We start from the raw sequence: 22319 nt of genomic DNA, 5'->3' as shown, positions 1-22319 counted from the left end.
CCTGTGGAGAAAAACTGTTACTGCTCAGCATAAGACAAGGAGACCAGGCTTATGAGGAGGTCACTGATGCTGAAATCTGAATAAGGAATACGGACATCCATGTGAAGGCAAATGCTAAGAGTTTGAGACAGAAAAGAGTTTCTGGTGCTCAAAGAGCAAAGAGAAGACCAATATGGTTTGTCTAAAAGAGCAAAGGAAAAGTAATATAAGATGATTTCAGAGAAGTAAGCAGGTCCAGAGTCCATCATGTAAGGAGATTTGTGTGTTTTATTTGAAAGACAAAATGAGAATCCATTGGAAGATTTTGAGCAGAGTAACATGGTCAGAGTTAATCTTTTAAAATTCACTGCCTACCCTTGATTGTAGCAGGGGAAATGGGAGCTGGGAAACTAATTAGGCAGCTATAGCAGTTTTGTAGGCATGAGATGATGTAGTCATGGCTTATATTCATAGTGAGAAATAGAATTACATGAATATATTTTGAAGGTAGGGTCCAGAGAACACGCTGTAGTTTTATTTTGAACATACGGAAGTGAAGAGACAAATTTTCAGACAGAGATGCCTTAAGTCAGAGGACAGGTCAATTGTCTCAGATATTGACACCAAAATTATAGTCCCATAATCCCTCTGGTACCCCTGATAGTAAAAGTGAAGTTGCTCAGTCGTGTCCGACTCTTAGTGACCCCATGGACTGCAGCCTACCAGGCTCCTCTGTCCATGGGATTTTCCAGGCAAGAATACTGGAGTGGGCCCCTGATACCCCAAATAAACCACAAACACCCTTAGAAAGTGTGAACTTTGTGTGTTCTTATATCTAATTACATATAAAGATATGTATATCCTAGGACATTCTTGAATTTTTAAGGAATTTTTCAGACTTTGGGGCAGAATTTCTCTCCCTACATGGAAGTATGCTCCGTGCATCAGAATCAGCTGGTGCATTTATTAATGTGCCCTCACAGTTAGCCTCTCAGTAGGAAGGACTCAAGAATGGGCATATTTAATAGATGCTGGAGGTGATGTGTTGGTTTACTAAATTTGAGGACACTCCTGAGGTGAATTACTCTTTAAGTCCTAGAGCTATTGTGTTAAATACCAATTTGCCGTGTTGATAATATTAGTCTTTTATTTTTCCCCTCTCATCATAAAAACCACCTGTATTGACCATAGTTCTGTAAAGATAATATGGTTTGGATAAAACTGCCCCTTGAATTTGAAAACCATTTGAGTTCTTCTCCAGTATGAAAATTGCCCTATTATCTGCAGTTATACATCCTTGGGGACTAAGTACGTTTTAGTAATTTGTTTTTTTTTTTCTTTGTTTTGCTCTATTAAATTTTTGTGGAGAGTTTGCTCCTGTGCTGAAATACTGAAGAATATCCAAATTCTATGCAGAAGAATTATAATTAAAAAGTGGATTTGGACTACTAGGTTTAGTGTAAGCTGCCTTGTACATGGGCTTCCTTGATAGCTCAGTTGGTAAAGAATCCACCTGCAATGCTGGAGAACCTGGTTTGATTCCTGGGTTGGGAAGATCCACTGGAGAAGGGATAGGCTACCTACTCCAGTATTGTTGGGCTTCCCTTGTGGCTCAGCTGATAAAGAATCCACCTGCAATGCAGGAGACTAGGGAGACCTGGGTTAGATCCCTGGGTTGGGATGATCCCCTGGAGAAAGGAAAGGCTACCCACTCCAGTATTCTGGCCTGGAGAATTCCATGGACGAGTCCATGGGGTCGCAAAGAGTCGGACACAACTGAGCAACTTTCACTTTCACCTTGTACACTGTATTTTGCTACCAAATCAAAGGTATTGCCTTAGTTATTTTTTATATGTTCAAGCAACTTGCCTTGGACAAGCTAGATAATAAATATTCAAAATGCAAATGCTAGCGCTGCAATTTAGGAGGCTGGCAACCACTTGCAAAAACTACCTAAATACACCCACCATCTTGAAAATTATGTTTATTTTTATATTAATTGGTTTGAAATCACTGACTTAGTTACCATTAACTTAAGACAAGCACAAAGCTCTTCTGTCTGTTAATAATGAATGGTGGAGAGAAGAGATTACCGCATTTCTAACCAAAGTGACCTTACCCAATTTGGAAATCAATGTAATGGCACCTATGACCATCAGATTGCTCCACAAGTATGGAAATGCACTTCCGTGATATTTAAGATTGAAACACTTAGGTGCAGGTAACAAATGTATCCAGAATATACATATTTTGTGTATTGTTATTTTTTTTTTTTGTCCTGCACAAAGTCACTATTTCTGGTGATGGTTCTTGATTTTGAATTCTTTCAGATATGGGAACATCCACTTCAGCATTATCATCAAAACTTGCATGGTACTCAATTTGCTTGACTCCTAAAGCTTTTGAAAATCTGGACACTCGTTTGACTACCAAATATTTTGACTCCAGTACTGGTAGTATGAGACAAATAACCATTAAGTCCATTTCCTATCTTTGCCGCTCTGTTCAGACCCTCCAAGAGAAAGAATAATACTCTGTCATGTATTAAGGATTGTGCCTGTTATTTACTTAAAATAAACAGTATGTGATTTACCCACTTCTATATCCCTCAGAGTGAGTATCTAGTAATTTTTGCATAGTAAATGAACAATCATTTTCTAACTTGAATTGACCACAGAAGTTACATTTGGAGACTTAATTTTTAATTTTAAAAAATTTAATTTTTATGTAAAATATAAAAATACAAAATACTGGCTATATTCCCTGTGCTGAATAAAATAGTCTTGTATCTTATTTATTTTATACTTAGTATTAACAGTTTGTACCTCTTAATTCTTTTCCCATATCTTGCCCATCCCCCCGATCCTTTTCTCCACTGCATACCACCAGTGTGTTCTCTGTATCTATGAGTCTGTTTCCGTTGTATTATACTTATTTGTTTATTTTACTTTTTTATATTCCACATGTAAGTGATAGCATGCAATAGTTGTCTTTTATGTGACTCCCTTCACTAAGCATTACCATACAGTTCCATCCATGTTGTTGCTGTTGTTCAGTTGCTAAGTTGTGTCTAACTCTTTCTGACACCATGGACTGCAGCATGCCAGGCTCCTCTGTTCACTGTCTGCTGGAGTTTGCTCAAATTCTTGTCCATTGAGTCGGTGATGCTATTTAACTATCTCATCCTCTACCACCCATCCTCCTTTGCCTTGAATCTTTCCCAGCATCAGGGTCTTCTCTAATGAGTTAGCTCTTTGCATCAAAGTCCTTTCAATGAATATTCAGGGTTGATTTACTTTAGAATTGACTGGTTTGATCTCCTTGCAGTCTGAGGGACTCCCAGAAATCTTCTTCAGCAGCACAGTTTGAAAGCATCAATTCTTCGGTGCTCAGCCTTCTTTATGTTCCAACTCTCACATCCATACATGACTAATGGAAAATACATAGCTTTGACTATACAGGCTTTTGTCAGCCAAATGATATCCCTGCTTTTTAGTACATTGTCTAGGTTTGTCATAGCTTTCCTTCCAGGGTTCAAGCATCTTTTAATTTGCATGGCTGCCATCAGCATCTGCAGTGATTTTGGAGCCCAAGAAAATAAAATCTGTCACTGTTTCCACTTTCCCCCATTCTATTTGCCATGAAGTGATGGGACTGGATGCCATGATCTTAGTTTTTTGAATGATGAGCCACTTTTTCACTCTCCACTCTCCTCTTTCACCCTCATCAAGAGACTCTTTAGTTCTTCTTCACTTTCTCCCATTAGAGTGGTGTCATCTGCATATCTGCAGTTGCTGATATTTCTCCTGCAAAGCTCTTACATATTGTTACAATAGGAAAGTTTAATTCTTTCTTGTGGCTGAGTGATATTCTCCTGTAAATGTTTACCACATCTTCTTTATACATTTATCTGTTGATGGACACATGTTGCTTCTATATCTTGACAATTGTAAATAATGCTGCTGTAAATATTGAGGGTGCATCTATCTTTCAGAATTAGAGTAAAAACTTTACCTTAACTGTAAATATCAATAATCAGAATAATAATGGCCAGTAATCATTAAGCCAGTATGCTAATTGCTTTGCAAGCATTTTCTCTAGTTCTCAGAACAAAATGAAAAATACAAGTGGCATTCTTCACTTTTCTTAGAGAAGCTAGGCTTTGGAAGAAGGCAGTATCTGAATGAAAACCCATTTGTTTGTCCTACTGGACCATGTGCATTTCCAAGATAACAGGTTTATTTTACTTATTTCTGAATAATAAATTACCCTAAAGCTTAGCAATTTAAAACAGCAGGCAATTATTATCTACTAATTCCTCAGAGTCAGGAATCACAAGTGGCTGAGCTGGGCGATTCTGGCTCAGGATTTCTCATGAGATTGTGGTCAGATTGTTCAGCACTATCGTGTTGCCTCAGAACTCAGCTGGCAATGACCTGTGTATAAGCTCACTCATAGACCTGTGACAGGTTCCTTGCAGTGATCCTGTTGGACTAAGGGCCTCGGTTTCTCTGGTTGTTGGCTGGAGGCTTCCTTCAGTTCCTTACCACATGAGTTGTTCCACAGGATAGCTCATGACACGATGGAGCAAGGAAACTGAAGAAGTGAAGGGGACAGAGATGGACAGAGAAAAGACAACAAGAGTACATCCAAGACAGAGGCCTCGATCTCTTCATAACCTAATCTTGTCACTTCTGCTATGCTCTCTATTCTAAAAGTGCATCTCTAAATCTAGCCCACACTCCATGAGAAGAGAATTAAAGCTCCACCATTTGTGGGTAAGAATATCAAAGAATTAGTGGCTATAACTTTAAAATTACCACACCATGCTTATTCTCTCTTGGAAAAAAGGAACTATATGAACAGAAGGATGCTGGACTTAGCTTGGCTGAATGTGGGTCATATCAGATAGTTATTTAGTTTTCAGTACCTTCCACATGTCATGTATTTCATCTTTGGGGTGAACATTTAAAAATTCTATTTAAAGAACAGTCCTTTTCTCAAGCCCAGAATATAATCAATAGTATAGAAAAGAGAAGATTTGCATGAATATCGGTCAAGGCTTTAGGCATTAGTTGAGCTGTTTTCCTATATAGCAAGATGGAAATGTTTTATTCCATTTTAGAAGCCCCAAATGTTAGTTCTTCAGCCTGCACTAATGAAGTCACTTTCAGGTTCTTGTTTATATGAGTTATTTTGCATAGACATTTAGAGGCCAATAAGAGTCAGAAGTTTCCTTTATTAATACGCACACACACACACACCCCCACCCCTTCCATTGTGTTCAAATGCATGTTTCTTTTTTTAATTTAAATTATTTTATTGGAATATAGTTGCTTTACAATGTTGTGTTAGTTTCTACTCTATAACCATGTGACTCAGCTATGTGTATCCATATAACCCTCCCTCTTGAGCCTCCCTCCACCCACGCACCCTTCTAGATCATCACAGAGCTCGGAGCTAAGCTCTCTATGCTATACAACCTCTCCTTCCCCCATGAGTTCACAAGTCCATTCTCTTAAGCCTGCATCTTTATTCCTGCCCTGCAAAAAGGTTCATCAGTATCATTTTTCTAGAATCCATATCTATGCACTAATATACAATATTTGTTCTTCTCTTCCTCTTTAAAAATATATGCAGATTCCACTTTGCCAAAGAAGAGGCTAATGATTTACATTTAATGGCTTCAAATTATATGTGTGTGTGTATATATATATGTAAATATATAAACTTAATCTAAGAAATAAAAATGACCTTTCAATGTTCCTAGCTATTCAAAAGTAAATTATTTTTATTTGTAATATAGAGAAAAATATGATTGCTAGTTTGGGGTATTTAGTAACTTAGTAAATTGATTATTTGTGGTTTTCCTCAAATAACATAATTTCAGATTAGCATCACTGTAGCGCGCTCAGTCGTTAAGTCACCTCCTACTCTTTGTGACCCCATGAACTGCAGCCTGCAGGCTCCTCTGTCCATAGGATTTTCCAGGCAAGGATACTGGAGTGGGTTGTCATTCCCTTCGCCAGGGAATCTTCCCTACCCAGGGATCAAACTTGTGTCTCTTATGTCTCCTGCATTGGCAGGCAGATTCTCTACCACTGTACCACCTAGGAAGCCAATTTCAGATTAGAAATACTCTAAAGCAATGATTCTCAGTGTGTGGTCTAGAGTGTGGGGACTACTGAGGCCCCTTCAGAGTGTCCTTGAGGTCAGAGCTCCATTTGTAATACCAAGACTTTATTTGCCATCTTCACTTTCATTCTTTCAAAATGTACAGTCATGTTTTCCAGAGGCCACATGAAGCACATTATCACAACCACTTAAGGCAAAAGCAAACATGAGAATCCAGCTAATTTCTGTTAAGCCACTCATTAAAGAGATCTCCAAAAATATGAAGCAATGCCAATCTTCTCAATAATACTTTCTGCTTTGTAAAGTATTACAATTATTCATAATAATATTATTTATATTGACATGTAATGGAATCATAACTATTACTTTAAATGAATTGATGAATTTTTAGATGTCTCAGTGTCTTTTTCTAACATGATAAGTATCATGGTATGACCCCACAAACAAAAGCTTTGGGGAGGTCTCAGTCATTTTTCAGGGTACAAAGGGATTCTGAGATCAGAAATTTGAGGATGGCTGTTTTAGAAGAACAGCTTTATTTTTCAGCTATAGAATCTAACTTCCAAAGAGAAGATGATGTGTCCAAAATTCTACAGCTCATATGTAGCAGCACTGGAATGGAAATCCAGGTATATCTCCTGATTTGGGTTATGCCATATGGCTCAGCCTATAATATTCATAAAACCAGTAGGAGATGCTCTGAAGCAATGCCCAACTATGAATATGAATGTTAACCTGGAAATACAGGTACAGATTCCATTCTATAAAGAAAAATGTTTGCTGTTCTATTTTCTCCAGGACCTAGTGTTTTCCATTAGCTGTTGCTACTTACCAAGCTACCCCCCAAACCTAGTGAACTAAAACAAGTACTGTTTATGATTGCTCAGGAGGCTGCAGGTCAGCTGGGAGGCTCTGCTGCTCTGAGCCAGGTTCAGCCTACATGTGTGGTCTTCACATGCTGACTGCTGTGATGGGGTGAGTGGGTCACATGTCGCTCATCCTCCATGGATTATCCAAGTGCTATTCCCATGGAGACAGCAGGATTCCAACAGAGCCAGGGGAAACTGCCAAGCCTCCAGTAGTCCAAGCTCAGAACTGGCTCACCATTGCTCCTTTGATTAAGACAAGTGGCAAGGGCAGCTCAAATTCAAGATGTAGGGAGATACTTCACTCACTCTTGAAAGGAGCTGCAATGTTATGGTGCAAAGGAGCATGGACACAGTGAGAGGAATAATTACAGATGTATTTCCATAATATTTCAGAATAATTTATAAATAATGGCATCGAATAATATTATGAGGTGGTAAATATAGTAATAGGAATTGGATTCAAGTCTACAGAGGATTTAGTTCAAATCTCATTTCTGATATTTGAGCACTTACCCTCTTTAAATTGTAGCTCCTTCTGTAAAACGGGGATAGTAACAGTGTCTACCTCAAAGGGCTTAAATGAGATGATGCTTGTGAAACACTTCACACAGGAAATGCTTTTAAAATATCCAGTAGTGATTTTAAAAATACCATGCATTCATTCAGCTCAAAGGATTCTTCCTGACCCTCCCCAGACGAAATAGCAATGCCATGTTGATGGGTATATGCCTGCAGAACAGCTTGTGTGCCAGTCAGCCCCAGAGGCCTCCTTCCTGCTCTTCACATAAGCCCTCTCCCTCAACACAATTCTGTTTCAACTCAGCAGATGTACTAAATATCTGGTATTTGCCACCTTTCTGCTCCAAGCCATCGTTACAAATTTGAGAATGTGTGTTCTCTGTTTAAATAAGAACCCACAGTTGAATATAGGAGGTGGATTCCTTAATAGATAACATTTAAATTATACAGAGTTCTAACAGAAGAGATTATGCAGACACAGAAGGAGTTCCATATATGGAGTTTGAGAGCAGTACTTTTTTGGTTTTTTTTGGTTTGTTTTTTAGTCAGGACACATGCTAATAATTCATATCACAGCTCAGCCACTCTTTTAGACCAGAAATTCTTCTGCAAGCCCATCCTGACATCGTTAAATGTGCACATCCTCAGCTGACCTTCCATCACAAAGAAAGTACATGGAAGAATGGATTAAGATGGAGAAGCTCTGCCAACTTCCAGCATCAGTAAGCAAGGCCTGCACTTCCTCTGCCACCCCTGCTTAGAAAGCAGATGGGCTGGTGTAACAGTTGATGGCATTTTATTGTACAGCTGTGCATATCTACTAAGCCATTCAATTGGCCTTGTTAAATTTAAACATCTTCCATTATCACTCTTGAGTTAACAAACACTTCGGTGTGACCATATCCCTTTTTCACCAAGGAACATTATTCCATTTGAGCAAGAGGTACTGGCTGCTTCTGGAAACTATTGTGGCAAATTGGTTTCCAAATTCTATCAGCCCAGAGAAAGCCATTACCAGAGGGCCATGGCCACTCTAAGAATAATTTTCTTCAGCAAAGAATGACGGTATATATTAAAAGTCAGCAGCATCAAGAAGTTTCTTTTAACATAGGGCCTTTGCTTGAACTTGGTACTCCCTTTTATGAACTGCTACCATGGAGCACTGAATATTCGTTGGAAGGACTGATCTGAAGCTCCAATACTTTGGCCACCTAATGCTAAAAACTGACTCATTGGAAAAAGACCCTGATGCTGGGAAGATTGAAGGCACAAGGGGACAACAGAGGACGAGATGCTTGGATGGCATCACCGACTCAATGGACATGACTTTGAGCAAGCTCAGGGAGATGGTGAAGGACAGGGAGGCCTGACGTGCTGCAAACCATGAAGTCACAAAGAATCAGACACCGCTAAGTGATTGAACAACAACCAGGAACACTACCTTTTTTAATCATTTTGAGGCTGGTACATGGGAGTAATAAGTCCCAAAACATAAATAGTATGCAGGTTTGCAGTTCTTTCATCTTGCATTTAAGTAAATGGCATCGTTCATCACTACTCTCTCAAAGGGAGCAGGGATCTGGTGGGCCACAGCTAATGGATAGCATGTGTGTGTGTGCTAAATCACTTTGGTTGTGTCTGACTCTTTGTGATCCCGAGGACTGTAGCCCACCAGGCTCCTCTGTCCATGGGATTCTCTTGGCAAGAATACTGGAGTGGGTTGCCATTTCCTTTTCCAGGCGATCTTCCTGATCCAGGGATGGAACCTGTGTCTCTTACATTTCCTGCATTGGCAAGCGGATTGTTTACCACTAGCACCACCTGGGAAGCCACGTTGCATGTCAACAGTTTGATTCAGAATTTTTGTACACAGGCCACCCTTAGTAAAATATGTATTAAGGAGGAGAAGTGCTAGAGAGATATTATCAGACATGGTTCTTCAGCCTCCAGGTTAGTCTACTGACTAAGACCGACACATCCACAGATCCTCTATTGCAAAACTGGTGATGAAGAATATGAGTAATGATTCTAGCACAGTGCCGTGGAAAACCTCAGGGGAAAAAATAAAAGAATCCTCACTGAAGGAAGATGAGACCGTGTCTTGAGAAAGGTGGAAGTTGAAATGGGCCCTGAAAGTATGCAGAAATGTGATGTGAAAGATAAAGCTATTGCAAGTAACTTCATAATTTGAACCAAGGCTAGGCAGTCAAAGTGTTACTAATGACCGTGGGCAGAAGACCGGCTTTAAAAGAGGTAGAAATATAACAAATGAGGCTACAATAAACAGTTTTGAATGCCTGATTAAGAATTTGCATTTAATTCTGAACCTGCTAGGAAGGCCATCAAGAAATTCTCCATATTTTTTTAATTTGCTTTTTAAGGCATAGAAGAAGCATCATCAACTTCTTTGTAAACAAAGGAATAATAGCAGCATGTTCAGTGTAGATTAGAGGAAGGGGTAACACCTAAAAGGTTGTTGACTAGTCCATTGAGGAATATAAATAAAAGATGCAAAGATCTAATGCAAGAGTAGAATAGCATTAAATATTCAAATAAAACTTGAATTAATACAAATTTGCAGAAAGCCTTTAGATGTAGCCCCATCTTCCCTTCTCTTCTATTATTGCATTATTGGTGAGCATAGGTCATAGATTATTAAAGAAAACCAGACCTTGAATAGTGGTGGCATCAGAAATATCACCTCTTGTCCCGTATAAGAGAGGAAGAATTGGGAGAAGATACTTTAATTTTGGAGCTTATAAAAACTTAATGCAGAAGAAACTTTGTTCTTCTCTGGGTCAGGATAGATACCAGACATGCCTTTCCTGACTCCCATGGCAAAGTAAATGAATTTTTCTCGATAAAAACTCCGACTTAGCTGCTATCCAAAGGATGGTCCATGAACAAACAGCATCATTTCTACCTAGGATTTGTTAGAACTACAGAATCTCAGGCTCTACCTACTTAGTCAGTGTTTGCATTTTAGCAAGATTTCCAAGTGACTTCTGTGCATACTAAATTTGAGAAGCACCAGCTTATTATTTTTTTAGTTTAGCTAAAACTTCTCTTTTCTGTATTGCTTCAGGATTTAGGGCTCATGCATATGGAAAAGGAAGAGGAATCCTAGTAACCATAACCCAGTCAAGTTCTCCTTTCAAGACAGAACCATTTTAAAGAGTTTAAGGCAGTGTCTGACACAGAAGGCTTTGTAAACCACAGCTACTGTTTTGATTATTGTGGGTGTTTTTGCGTATTATTATTTTCAATTGCTTTTCATGTCTGAAATATTATTTTAATTGCTTTAACTTTTCAATCACAGGGAAGCTTAAGAAACACTTCATGGAGCTAAACTGGCAGAAAGACCTAGCAGTTCACCCTGCTGTATACAGAGATAGTAAATACTGAGTTTTGCATTGAAATCCAATAAAGAAATTATCTTTAAAGTACAATATCTGACATTTTGCTTGATTATGATTGATTTCCTATTCTCTTACATCATACAATTTGAATTTGAAAATGGTAATAACAAAAAACTCAGTTACCTCTGGTGTGGGACAAATTCTGGGTCATGACTTGATGATGTCCTCACTAAGGTGCCACTAGGTAATCAAGTCTGACCCATCCTAGGCCAATTATTTGAGGCTGCTCGAGGTCTAGAAACAATTTGGCAGCAGAACATTTGTGTCTGGCAGTCCATCTTAAAGAGCAGAGTGAAGAATAAGGAGCAATTAAGGAGTCAGAGCAATCATTCAGAGTGTCTTGGGAACACTTTCACTGCTGAATTTGAAGAGCTCTGGCTGACAAGTGAGTTTCTCTCTCTCTCCCTCTTGAAAGATCCCTGTAACTTTAATTGACTGTACTCAGTTGCACCTTTGCACTTATGTGCAGGCCTCTGCATGGAGTAGAGTCCATTCTGATTATGGACTGATAGACTTCTAATCATGGTCACTGAGTTAGTCATGAAAAGAATGTTTGCATTCTTGTTCTCATTCTAAATGGTAGTACAGTTGACCCTTGAACAACACAGATGTTAGAGGCCCACCCATCAACACAGTTGAAAATCCCCTTCTAATTTATAGTCAGCTCTCCATATCCACAGTTCTGCATCCTCAGTTCCACATCCATGGATTCAGCCAACCATGGATCCTGTAGTACTGTAGTATTTCCTATTGAAAAAAAAATCCATTTACAAATGGACCTATTCAGTTCAAACCATGTTGTTTAAAGGTCAGCTGTACTATGTAGCTGTTGCTGTGTTGAATCAATGGAGACAGAATATAGATAACTACCTGAGAACATTTAACAGTTCAATCAGCAAAGTTAAAGTAAGTGTCAGGAGAATAATAAATCACTTTAATTTTCCACTAGGAAAAAAATGGCACCATTGATAATTCAGTTAATTCTTCTAAATGTTCCCATCAGCCTCCACTGTTTAATATCTTGGTACAGGTTCGTGTTTTTGGCCTATTAATATCCTTATAAAATGTAATATTTCCTTAGTAGATAACAAAATAAATATGTAAACTATAACTAAAATGAGGAAAAAGCTTATTTAAGTGCCATGTTACATAGTTAGATATGTAAGAATTGTGAGAATCTGTTCAGCTATTTCATAAATGTTTTTAAAATGCTATATTTTCCTCCTTAGATCTCATTTAGTTAGTACGTACATTTACCAATATCTATCATTCACGTCTACATAGATCTACAAATGAACATATTTGTCCTTCCTGACCAGGGTTTAGCAACATTTCATGCAGTTTTAACTCCTCCTAGATAAATTTCAATAAATTTGTATTTTGGTTTATCCGTAGGCCATCTGAATTGATGTGGGTTATGTTTTAATGATAACAATTCAATTTAATCACTCTGTTTCGAGAACCCCATGAATAAAATATAAAAGATGAATTTAATTTGCAAGACATTAATGAAGAACATCAGTGCCTCTCTTCCTTCTGATATCTTTTAAAAGATATCTAATTATTTTTTACTCATTATAAAAGCTGTAAAGTCAGGTCTTATGTATTTGCATATGTTTTCTTGTTATTTTTTAATCACATTGAGAGACTGCTAAATATTCCTTCAGAGAAAATTGAAAGAAAGGAAGAAAACGAGGTCTGCTTTCAGCTAATCTACACAGTATACTGAGCTGGCTTTTGAACTTGACCACCCTGGCACTGTTATGGATTGTTGCTCTTTCATCTACAAAAATCAGTGATGCAGGAGTTTAGATTTGCTTTCCATTTGCAGCATTCTATACTTGGTTAACCCAAAATGAAGGCAATAAGGTTGGGTTTTTAAGCCAGCAGTAGTCAAGGAGTATATACAATATACTGCTCCATTGTGTCAGATTCCATAATCTTAGACATCAAAATAACTTTCAAATGTTTTGACTATCACTTTGGATAGTCCTATAAATGTCACTGAACAGCTAAGTTTTCTCACTGTGAAAATGCTTATATGTTTTTATGAAATAGCAAAGTGGCATGTAACTAAATACACATTTTCTTTTATTTTAAATAATTCTTATTTAAAAAAGAAAATATTAGTTAAATTTTTGAGCACTATCTACCAGGTACTTTGCTAAAGTGCTTTACAAGGAATAGTTTATTGTTCCTGCTTAACAACTCTGTGACATAGATATTACTATTATTATCTCAATTTTCGTATGAGAAAATTGAGGATCAAGAGAGGTTAGGTAACTTCAGTTCTGTTCAATTCAGTCACTTAGTCGTGTCCGATTCTTAGGGACCCCATGGACGGCAGCATGCCAGGCTTCTCTCTCCATCACCAACTCCCAGAGCTTGCTCAAACTCCTGTCCATCGAGTCAGTGATGCCATCCAACCATCTCATCCTCTGTCATCCCCTTCTCTTCCTACCTTCAGTCTTGCCCAGCATCAGGGTCTTTTCCAATGAGTCAATTCTTCGCATCAGGAGGCCAAAGTATTGGAGTTTCAGCTTCAGCATCAGTCCTTCCAATGAATATTCAGGACTGATTTCCTTTAGGATGGACTGGTTGGAGCCCAAGGGACTCTCAAGAGTCTTCTCCAACACCACACTTCCAAAGCATCAATTCTTCAGCACTCAGCTTTCTTTATGGTTCAACTCTCACATCCATACATGACTACTGGAAAAACCATAGCCTTGACTAGATGGACCTTTGTCGGCAAAGTAATGTCTCTGCTTTTGAATATGCTGTCTAGTTTGATCATAGCTCTTTTCCCAAGGAGTAAGCGTCTTTTAATTTCGTGGCTGCAGTCACCATCTGCAGTGATTTTGGAGCCCAAGAAAATAAAGTCTCTCACTGTTTCCCCATCTATTTGCTGTGAAGTGATGGGACTGGATGCCATGATCTTAGTTATCTGAATGTTGAGTTTTAAGCCAGCTTTTTCATTCTCCTCTTTCACTTTCAAGAGGCTCTTTAGTTCTTCTTTGCTTTCTGCCATAAGGATGGTGCCATCTGCATATCGGAGGTTATTGATATTTCTCCTGGCAATCTTGATTGCATCTTGCCTGTCATGAAGATTGCATCTTCATCCAGCCTGGCATTTTGCATGATGTACTCTGCAGATAAGTTCAATAAACAGGGTGACAATACACAGCCTTGACATACTCATTTCCCAGTTTGGAACCAGTTTGTTGTTCCATGTCCAGTTCTAACTGTTGCTTCTTGACCTGCAATGCAGATTGCTCTGGAGGCTGATAAGGTGGTAATTTGCCCAACTAATATATAAGGAGAAATGTATAATGAAGGATTTTTCTATTATACTCAAGGGCTATGCTATCATCAAGAGACTTTTACTGAATTCACTCAGAAGATATTTATTTAAGGCCAGGTACTCTATGTGCCAGGTACTCTGCTAGAATCAAGAGACAGTTATGTCTCTTCACAATGCCAATCATCTGGATGTACAACCATTGTTCAAATCCATATATATATAAATAATTGTTTTATTAATTCAGTAATTGATGCCAAGTATCTATTGCCTGCAAAGGTATTGTCTAGCAAGCACTATGTAAAATATCTGGCATTTTGACAAAACCCTATATTTTATTATAATGTTTCTACCTTAAAAAACCACTGGGTTCTCCTCTTCAACTGTATTGAAATACCATTGATACTCCATGCTTCTCTGCAAAAAGTTTCTGTTACAAGATTTGTAGTGATGAACAAAAAAAGATAAATACTGAAATTTTACTTTTAAAATTTACTTTTAAATCAAGGTTTTATATGAAGAAAGGCGACTAGAGGACCAGAGACACACTCTTTACTAGTTTAGATTTAGTCCTCTATTGCAGTGGTCGCCAACCTTTTTCGGACCAGGGCCCAGTTTTTTGGAAGTCAGTTATTCCATGGACTAGGGGCAGAGGAGATGATTTGGGGATGATTCAAGCAGGGTACATTTATCATGCACTTTATTTCTATCATTGTTACATTGTGATGTATGGAAAAATACAAATCATCATAATGTGTGAGTCATATCATCAGGCATTAGATTCTCAAAAGGAGCACGCAACCTAGATCCCTCCTATGCACAGTTCATAGTAGGGTTTGTACTCCTACGAGAGCCTCCACTGATCTGACAGGAGGTGGAGCTTAGGCAATAATGCTTGAGATGGGGAGAGGCTGTAAATACAGATGAAGTTTAGCTGGCTCACTGGTCGCTCACCTCCTGCTGTGCAGCCCAATTCTTAACAGGTCACAGAGTTGGGGACCCTGGTTTATTGGAAATATTGAGTTGACTTTTCTCTTGTCCTATTCTTTCAAAGATGGCTGCATTCTAGAAAACTATTGCCTTCTCGTTTCATAAATACTTTTTACATGTGTATACACAGATTCAATTTTATAATACATTTCCAGCTATCTGGCTTGAAATTAGGAGTAAGTTGACCTTCTTTTGTTATTTTAAATTGTTTTATGGAAGGTGGGAATGTCATCGACTCTAAACAGTTTTATAACTGAGAGATGTATTTCAATAACCAATGAGAAATGGGATTAAATTTGAGTTGAAGTCCTGGACTGTGAGTGTTCCCATAGCCACATTAGGAAAATTTTGCCATCTTAGAAAAAGAGCAGTTATCTTTGGGATGGACGGCTGAGTTCTTAGATTTAGGTGAAGAATATTAATGGAGTAAATTATTAAGGAGTGAGCTCTTTTCTGAGAATCTGTTTGCTATGCCATTTACTTAAAACCTAGGCTTTCCTTTAAAATCATGAAAAATTTACTTTTAAATCATGATTTTATGTGAAAAAAATATATTTTCTAACAAAATAAAGGACTCTATATGTAATCATGCTGATAAAAATGTTGGTGATGTATAATCTATTTAAACTCCACAATTTGTATTACAATTTGTGATGTTTGCAAATAAATGTGCTTCCATGCGTGCTTAGTCACTTCAGTCACGTCTGACTCTTTGTGACCCTATGGTTTATAGCCTTCCAGGCTCCTCTGTCCATGGGAGTGGGTTGCCATGCCCTCCTCCAGGGGATCTCCCCAACCCAAGGATCGAACCTTCATATCCTCTATTACAGGTGGATTTTTTTTACCACTGAGCCTCTGGGGAAGTCCTTGCAAGTAAATAACACTTTTAAAATCATTAGCTATTATACAAAAACCTATCACTATGGAATCACAAGTTCAAGTTCTCAGTAACTGTTCCAGGAAAACTATATTTCTATTATCACACAAAGATGACTGCTCTTTTGAATAAAGAGAACTTCATATTTCTAGAAAAGTTAAGACATTGCCTGACATTGCTATGATTTACACAGATTCTCAAATAGAGGGTACTGTAATTCTTTGAGAAATATTTGCTTCCACTTTTTCAGAGATTTGACTTTCTCTCTGGCAGAAATGTGGTTAATTAGAAATCTCAAGAACTAAGAACTAGAGGATTGGCATTCTAGTCCTCAGTGTTACACTAACTAGTCACATGTCAAAAGGCAAAGAACTTAAACTTAAAACAAGTCTTTGTTTTTTAAGTCTTTTAAGTCTTAAACTTAAAAAAGTCTTCGTTTTGTTGCTTTTGAAATTGCGGGGGCAATATATGTCCTCCAGGCTTCCCTTGTGGCTCAGCTGGTAAAGAATCTGCCTGCAATATGGGAGACCTGGGTGTGATCCCTGGGTTGGGAAGATGCCCTGGAGAAGGAAAAGGCTACCCACTCCAGTATTCTGGCCTGGAGAATTCCATGGATGTACAGTCCGTGGGGTCAAAAAGAGTTGGACACAACTGAGCGACTTTCACTTACTTATAGCTCCCAGACTTGTAAAAGTTCAGCTATCTAGATACAGATGTTCTTTGAAGAGATCAATGTGATAAACAAATATAATGTGTGCTTAGAGGGGAGATTTCTGGGGGCTGGATGAGTTTGTACAATATTGGCATTTGCTGGATTTCATTGCATGCTTCCCTCTACATCAGTGTTTACAATGTAAAATGTGTCTGTTCATTGCAGTTATATTTATGCTTACTAATTAGTGATTAGTTAGCTTCCCTTGTGGTTCAGCTGTTAAAGAATTCGCCTGAAAAGCAGGAGACCTGGGTGTGATCCCTGGTTTAGGAAGATCCCCTGGAGAAGGGAAAGACTGCCCACTCCAGTAGTTTGACCTGGAGAATTCCATGGACTGTATAGTCCATGGCGTCACAGAGTCAGACACAACTGAGAGACTTTCACTTTCACTAATTAGTAAATGTGTGTTTGCCTCATTCTGTCCCATGAATTGAAAGGATCATTATCCTTTTATTATTTTATACATAAAATGTTTTATTATACAGCGTTAGTAAGTGTCCAATAAGTAATTGTTGGATGAATGGAACCAAGCCCCTTAAATGCGCTGTGCCTTTGCAGTAATGTACACTATTCATTTGTACTTATGCTCTTAAAACTCCTGGAATTAATGTTGATTTAAATTTTTAGGGAGTTCTTTGGAATTTAGATATGCTACACAGTCCAATTTAGAGATCACATCTGTGAATATTAAAAAAGTTAATGGCTCACTTCTTCATAATCACTGCTTTTCTGACTTGAAATCCAAGTATTTTGTACCGGCAGGAGAGGTTCAGTAGTATTCAGTACTGTACTAAAAAATGATTTTTCTCTTCTTTTCTTCTCTTAGTGTACCAGGGCTAAGTGATAACGTGATAATGTTTGAGAGAATGAGATTCGTAATCAGATAAACCTAGGTTCAAGTCCCAATGATACCACTTCCTAGTTACAAGAATTAATACAAGCTGTTAATTTCTATAAGCCTATTTCTGTAATGTGGGCCTAATTATTCTTCCACAGTGGGATTATTGTGAGGATTAAAGGTGGAAATATACTTAAAGTGCTTGGTATGATACCTAACACATAATAACCTTTAGCTGTAGCTATTATCCTTTACATAGTTCATCTTCTAAACAGTTTTTTTTTTCTCTATTTTGTGTGTCTTCTGTGTCTCTGTATATGTGTTTTCTTTTACAGATGGATATACAACCGATGACATTGAGTTTTATTGGCGTGGGGATGATAACGCAGTGACAGGAGTAACCAAGATTGAGCTTCCACAATTCTCTATTGTAGATTACAAACTGATCACCAAGAAGGTTGTTTTTTCCACAGGTTTGTATCAGGGGAAATGGTTAAGAGAAAAGGGGCTTTATCATATTTTGCCCGAAGAGTTCATTTATATCAGGGTTGGGTCCCAGGAAAGAATGGGGACTCTAGAAGACTTAGGTTTGTGAAAATGCTCAGTTCCCCAACAAGCCCATTTGGAACCCATCCAGTTATTTTCAAGAAGGTACCCACAGCAAAGTGAATGTGTCTCATATACTAGAGGAGGAAATAAGTGTTACAGATGGCGTATGGAGAGAGAAATGACCCAGAAACAACCTGGGTCAGAGCTGTCCCCTCGGCATAATGCATCTCACAGAAGGTGATTATAATTCTTTGAAACACACTGAGGACAGCCAAGTCACAGTTTGCCCAAGTCTGACCACAGTGAAGTTCTCATTTTTCTCAGAGGGCAGGACTTTCCTTATGTAGCCTTACCTACCGTTCGAAGCTCAAAGATTTTCCAGATGTTTAGATTGTCTCGATGCCTTTACCATCTTACTCTTCCAGAACTGAGGTCAGGCTTGTTTTAATCAGCACAGGTTTTTAACCCAAAAGCCTTGGAATGTAATAATTTTCTCCATACTCATTAAAAGAAAATTAATAAGCCCCCAGGAATATGCCTCTTTTATTTTTCTTATTGAAATGAATTCCTCAGGCACAGAAATAGTGAGTACTGTAACTGTAGATTTTGAACTGTCCTTCTGCTAAGGACTCAGGCACTTCCTGTCCCTGAAAACTACTACAACCAAGAACACAAACTAGCCTCCAGCTTTGCAAAGAGAACAACAGAAACTTTTCCTAGATTTGAGGTCCTCTGAACCCCTGAGACACTATGGAAATGAGTTTCTACTTAAAATATTTTTACTTTAATATTAACATACTTGCTTCAGCCCATGAGGGCTAGACAAGGCTTTCTTTCAATTAGTAAGAATATTCTCCCCTGCCCTACATGCACATACCCTGTTTATCAGTGTGACTCTTTTATGTTTTAAGACCATGTTCTGTTATATATCTTGTTTCAAATATAATTCCCTAGATTCCCACCATCAAAGGACCCAGTTTCAAGTATCTGATCCTTTAGTTATATCTCCCACAAATATTCCTCAGGAAAAATGACTCTCCATCCACATTTTGGTAGGTCAGGAATCCCTTTTTAACTTTGATGGAAGCAATGAAATCAGAAAAAATACTGCATGCACATGAAAATGTCACAAAACTTCAGGGAGCTGCTGTACCAACTGAAGCCTTGCCACTGATCCTCACCTTAAAATGCATCCAGGGGCTTGTGGAAGAGATGTCTTACGCTACAGTCAGAGTGTGCATCCTTATTCTTATGTATAAAAATGTACGGGATAGACTTGCTGAGAAACAGTTAAAAGGGGAACAAAGGGACTGTCTCAGTGTCTTATCATTACAGTTGTAGAGAATGAGAACCTTTGATTCAGTGTAGGAGGCTGAGCAGGGAAGAGCTGGAATTCTTTTAATTACTGGGCAGTGTGGGATATAGTCAACCCTGAGTAAGCCTTGCTAATTAAAAGCCCTGTTTTCTCAACTACTTTTGTATAAGGAAGTGCCCTTTACCAGAAGCTAAAATTGAATTTAGGGAAGATATATAAACTGTTTATGGGTCTTTAAAGGAAAGTATCCTATAGATACTGACTGATAATGATGATGTTTTAAAATTGTCTTTCTAGGTTCCTATCCCAGGTTATCCCTCAGCTTTAAGCTTAAGAGAAACATTGGTTACTTTATCCTGCAGACATATATGCCATCTATCTTGATCACTATCCTCTCCTGGGTCTCCTTCTGGATTAATTACGATGCTTCAGCGGCAAGAGTGGCATTAGGTAGGTGTGGGTCCGACTGCGTGCCGCGTGTGCCTGTGTGTGTTCATGCGCTGGCGTACTTTTCCTTGCCCTCAAGTCTGTGATGCGTGACGAGACCTGACTGTACACATTACAAGAATTTGGATATAAGACACTGGATGATCTGATTCAGCGTTTAAATCAATTGAACACTAATTAAAACTCTTTCATGTCAAAATTAGTTAACTATATAACTGTCAGTAATGAAATTAGTCGCATCAGCTTGATATTTTTATTGAAGCATAGTTCATGTAATCCTGCTTGATAATTGTTCAGTTTTTATCTGTGTTTTCTTACCTGGAAAGAACTATCTATCTTCCATCTTTTTTTTTCTGAGTAAGAAACAAAGAAATGCAATGTGTAACAAATCAGTGAGCAGAAAGAATTCTAAAGGTTGATTAAGGTTTTGGAATAGCATGACAGGGGACAGGAGAAAACAAAGTATAAGAACATTGGGAAATCATCCATGGCATCACTTATCTTATGCTTTGATGTTTTTCCATTATAATATCAGAGGAAGAGAATAAATTAGCGTTTATGAACACTTTTATGTTGCTAACTCAAGATATAGTAAATTTATCACTTTTTACATGATCTTTATTATTTTAAGTCCTGACTTAATCCTTATAAAATATAAAGTTGTTAACTGCTCCACTAGTAAATCTCAATTAAATCAGTATTTCCTTAGCAAAGTAATGTATTTATTCATTCAACAACATTTTTTGTATACCTACTACGTGTCATACATATGAGGCACTGGAGATAAAACCAGTGCCCTTCTGGAAATTATGTTCTAAGAAAAAAAGGCAAAAAGTAAATTTATTTTGCATATAACATTCAAATTACATAATATAGTAAACAGGAAGTAAGCAAAAGAAGGGGAGGGCATACTGGGATACAGTTTAGCATCATCAGGGTAGACTTCATTCAGTGATTGCCAATGGGCAAAGACTTGAAGAAGATTGAGTTACATAAATGTCTAAATAAGTCTATTTTAGTGAGATGAAAAGGCCCCCAGGTAGAAACATGCCAAAGAGGTGAGCAAGGTGACCAGTAGATGGGTGCAGATTGAATTTCGGTGTACAGATGTCAGGCAGAGGGAACTAAAAGACGTTGAAGTGGTCCAGGAGCCATCATAACGTCTTTACTTTTATTCTGAGTGAAATTAGTCACTGAGCAAAGTGACATGATTTCACACATAAAGGAATAACTTTGGTTGCTGGATTGAGATTAGATTGTGGTGGTTCTAGGATGGAGGGAGAATTGATGACCTCTTAGACTGAATCAAGTCCCCTATGATATAGTCTCCTAAAATACTGTAGAACACCCTTGGAAATGAACAACAGTTATAATTTATATTTATTTGGTTTGTGATATCCTTTTTCCTCATAATATTGAAGATACCTTGGGGGAAGGCCCATACCTAATTTTGCTCCAATTATATCTGTAGTGTCTCACACGGTGAATGGTGTTCAGTAAATATTTGCTGAACACAGTAATGAATGGAACTTGTAAATATCCTGTTATTCCAAAATAAAAGTCTCTTTTCTATTTTATGCCTATTACAGGAATAATAAGTAAGTTTTTACTTTTTAAAGAAATGTTTAAAATGTCTTTTACGTGAGCAGTTTATTACTAGGTCAGAAACACCTTAACATAAGATTTAGATAAGTAGTGAAATCAGTATTGTCAGTTTTATAATATACATGTAATAGTCATGTCATACAAGATAAGCTCTAGATGAAATAATGAAAAGTGAAACTGGAAAATGTATCAAAATGACTAATACAGAAAAGATATGAGAACTATAGAACACCTAGATCTAAAGTATAACCATGTTTTTTCTGGCCATGCTCAGAATCAGATGCTCAAATTTATTTTATCTGTGTCTGTTTCATGAACATGTAGACAAACAAGACAAAAAGTATGATTGATCTTATTAGACAAAATTAAATCAGAAAACATATATTCCTAAAAAAATAATAGAATTGAAAATTAACATTGTGCTGTGTCATTGGGTAGTGTTTTAAGGACACAGACTTTGGAATTAGATAATTAGATCCCAGTTCAGGTGTTGACTCTACAACTTCACATCTGTGTGACCTTGACTTCTGACTCCTATTTTCACTTTACTCTTTTGCTACAAAGCTGGACCTTATCAAACCTCAGGACTTTGAACTCCCAGTGCTTTTATCCAGCATTTCTCTGTCCCTCCATTTATAGCTTTGAGGAAAACTACTCCCCACTGTTGAAGATGCTCCCTCAGCTGGGCAAAAAATTGTAACCTGAGCTAGTGTGGCGTTTCCCATAAAGAATCGTGTGATACTTCTGTATTATTAATCTGTGCATTA

The 22319-nt window shown here is 37.8% G+C and overlaps 1 protein-coding gene across 3 annotated transcripts in view; it reads left to right on the top strand.

The window, feature by feature from the left end:
• The window catches only part of GABRB2 (gamma-aminobutyric acid type A receptor subunit beta2), a 298734-nt gene that overhangs the window by 232652 nt on the left and 43763 nt on the right, over positions 1-22319 (top strand). For all 3 annotated transcript variants that reach the window (XM_068980308.1, XM_068980307.1, XM_068980306.1), the window contains exons 6-7: positions 17972-18109; positions 19798-19950. In XM_068980308.1, coding sequence (XP_068836409.1) covers positions 17972-18109; positions 19798-19950 — 291 coding nt within the window. The remainder of the gene's footprint in view (positions 1-17971; positions 18110-19797; positions 19951-22319) is intronic.

The sequence above is a fragment of the Capricornis sumatraensis genome, chromosome 9 (genome assembly GCF_032405125.1).
Source record: "Capricornis sumatraensis isolate serow.1 chromosome 9, serow.2, whole genome shotgun sequence".
Lineage (NCBI taxonomy): Eukaryota > Metazoa > Chordata > Mammalia > Artiodactyla > Bovidae > Capricornis > Capricornis sumatraensis.
The sequence above is the reverse complement of the archived record's forward strand: the minus strand, read 5'-3'. Positions and strand labels throughout refer to the sequence as shown.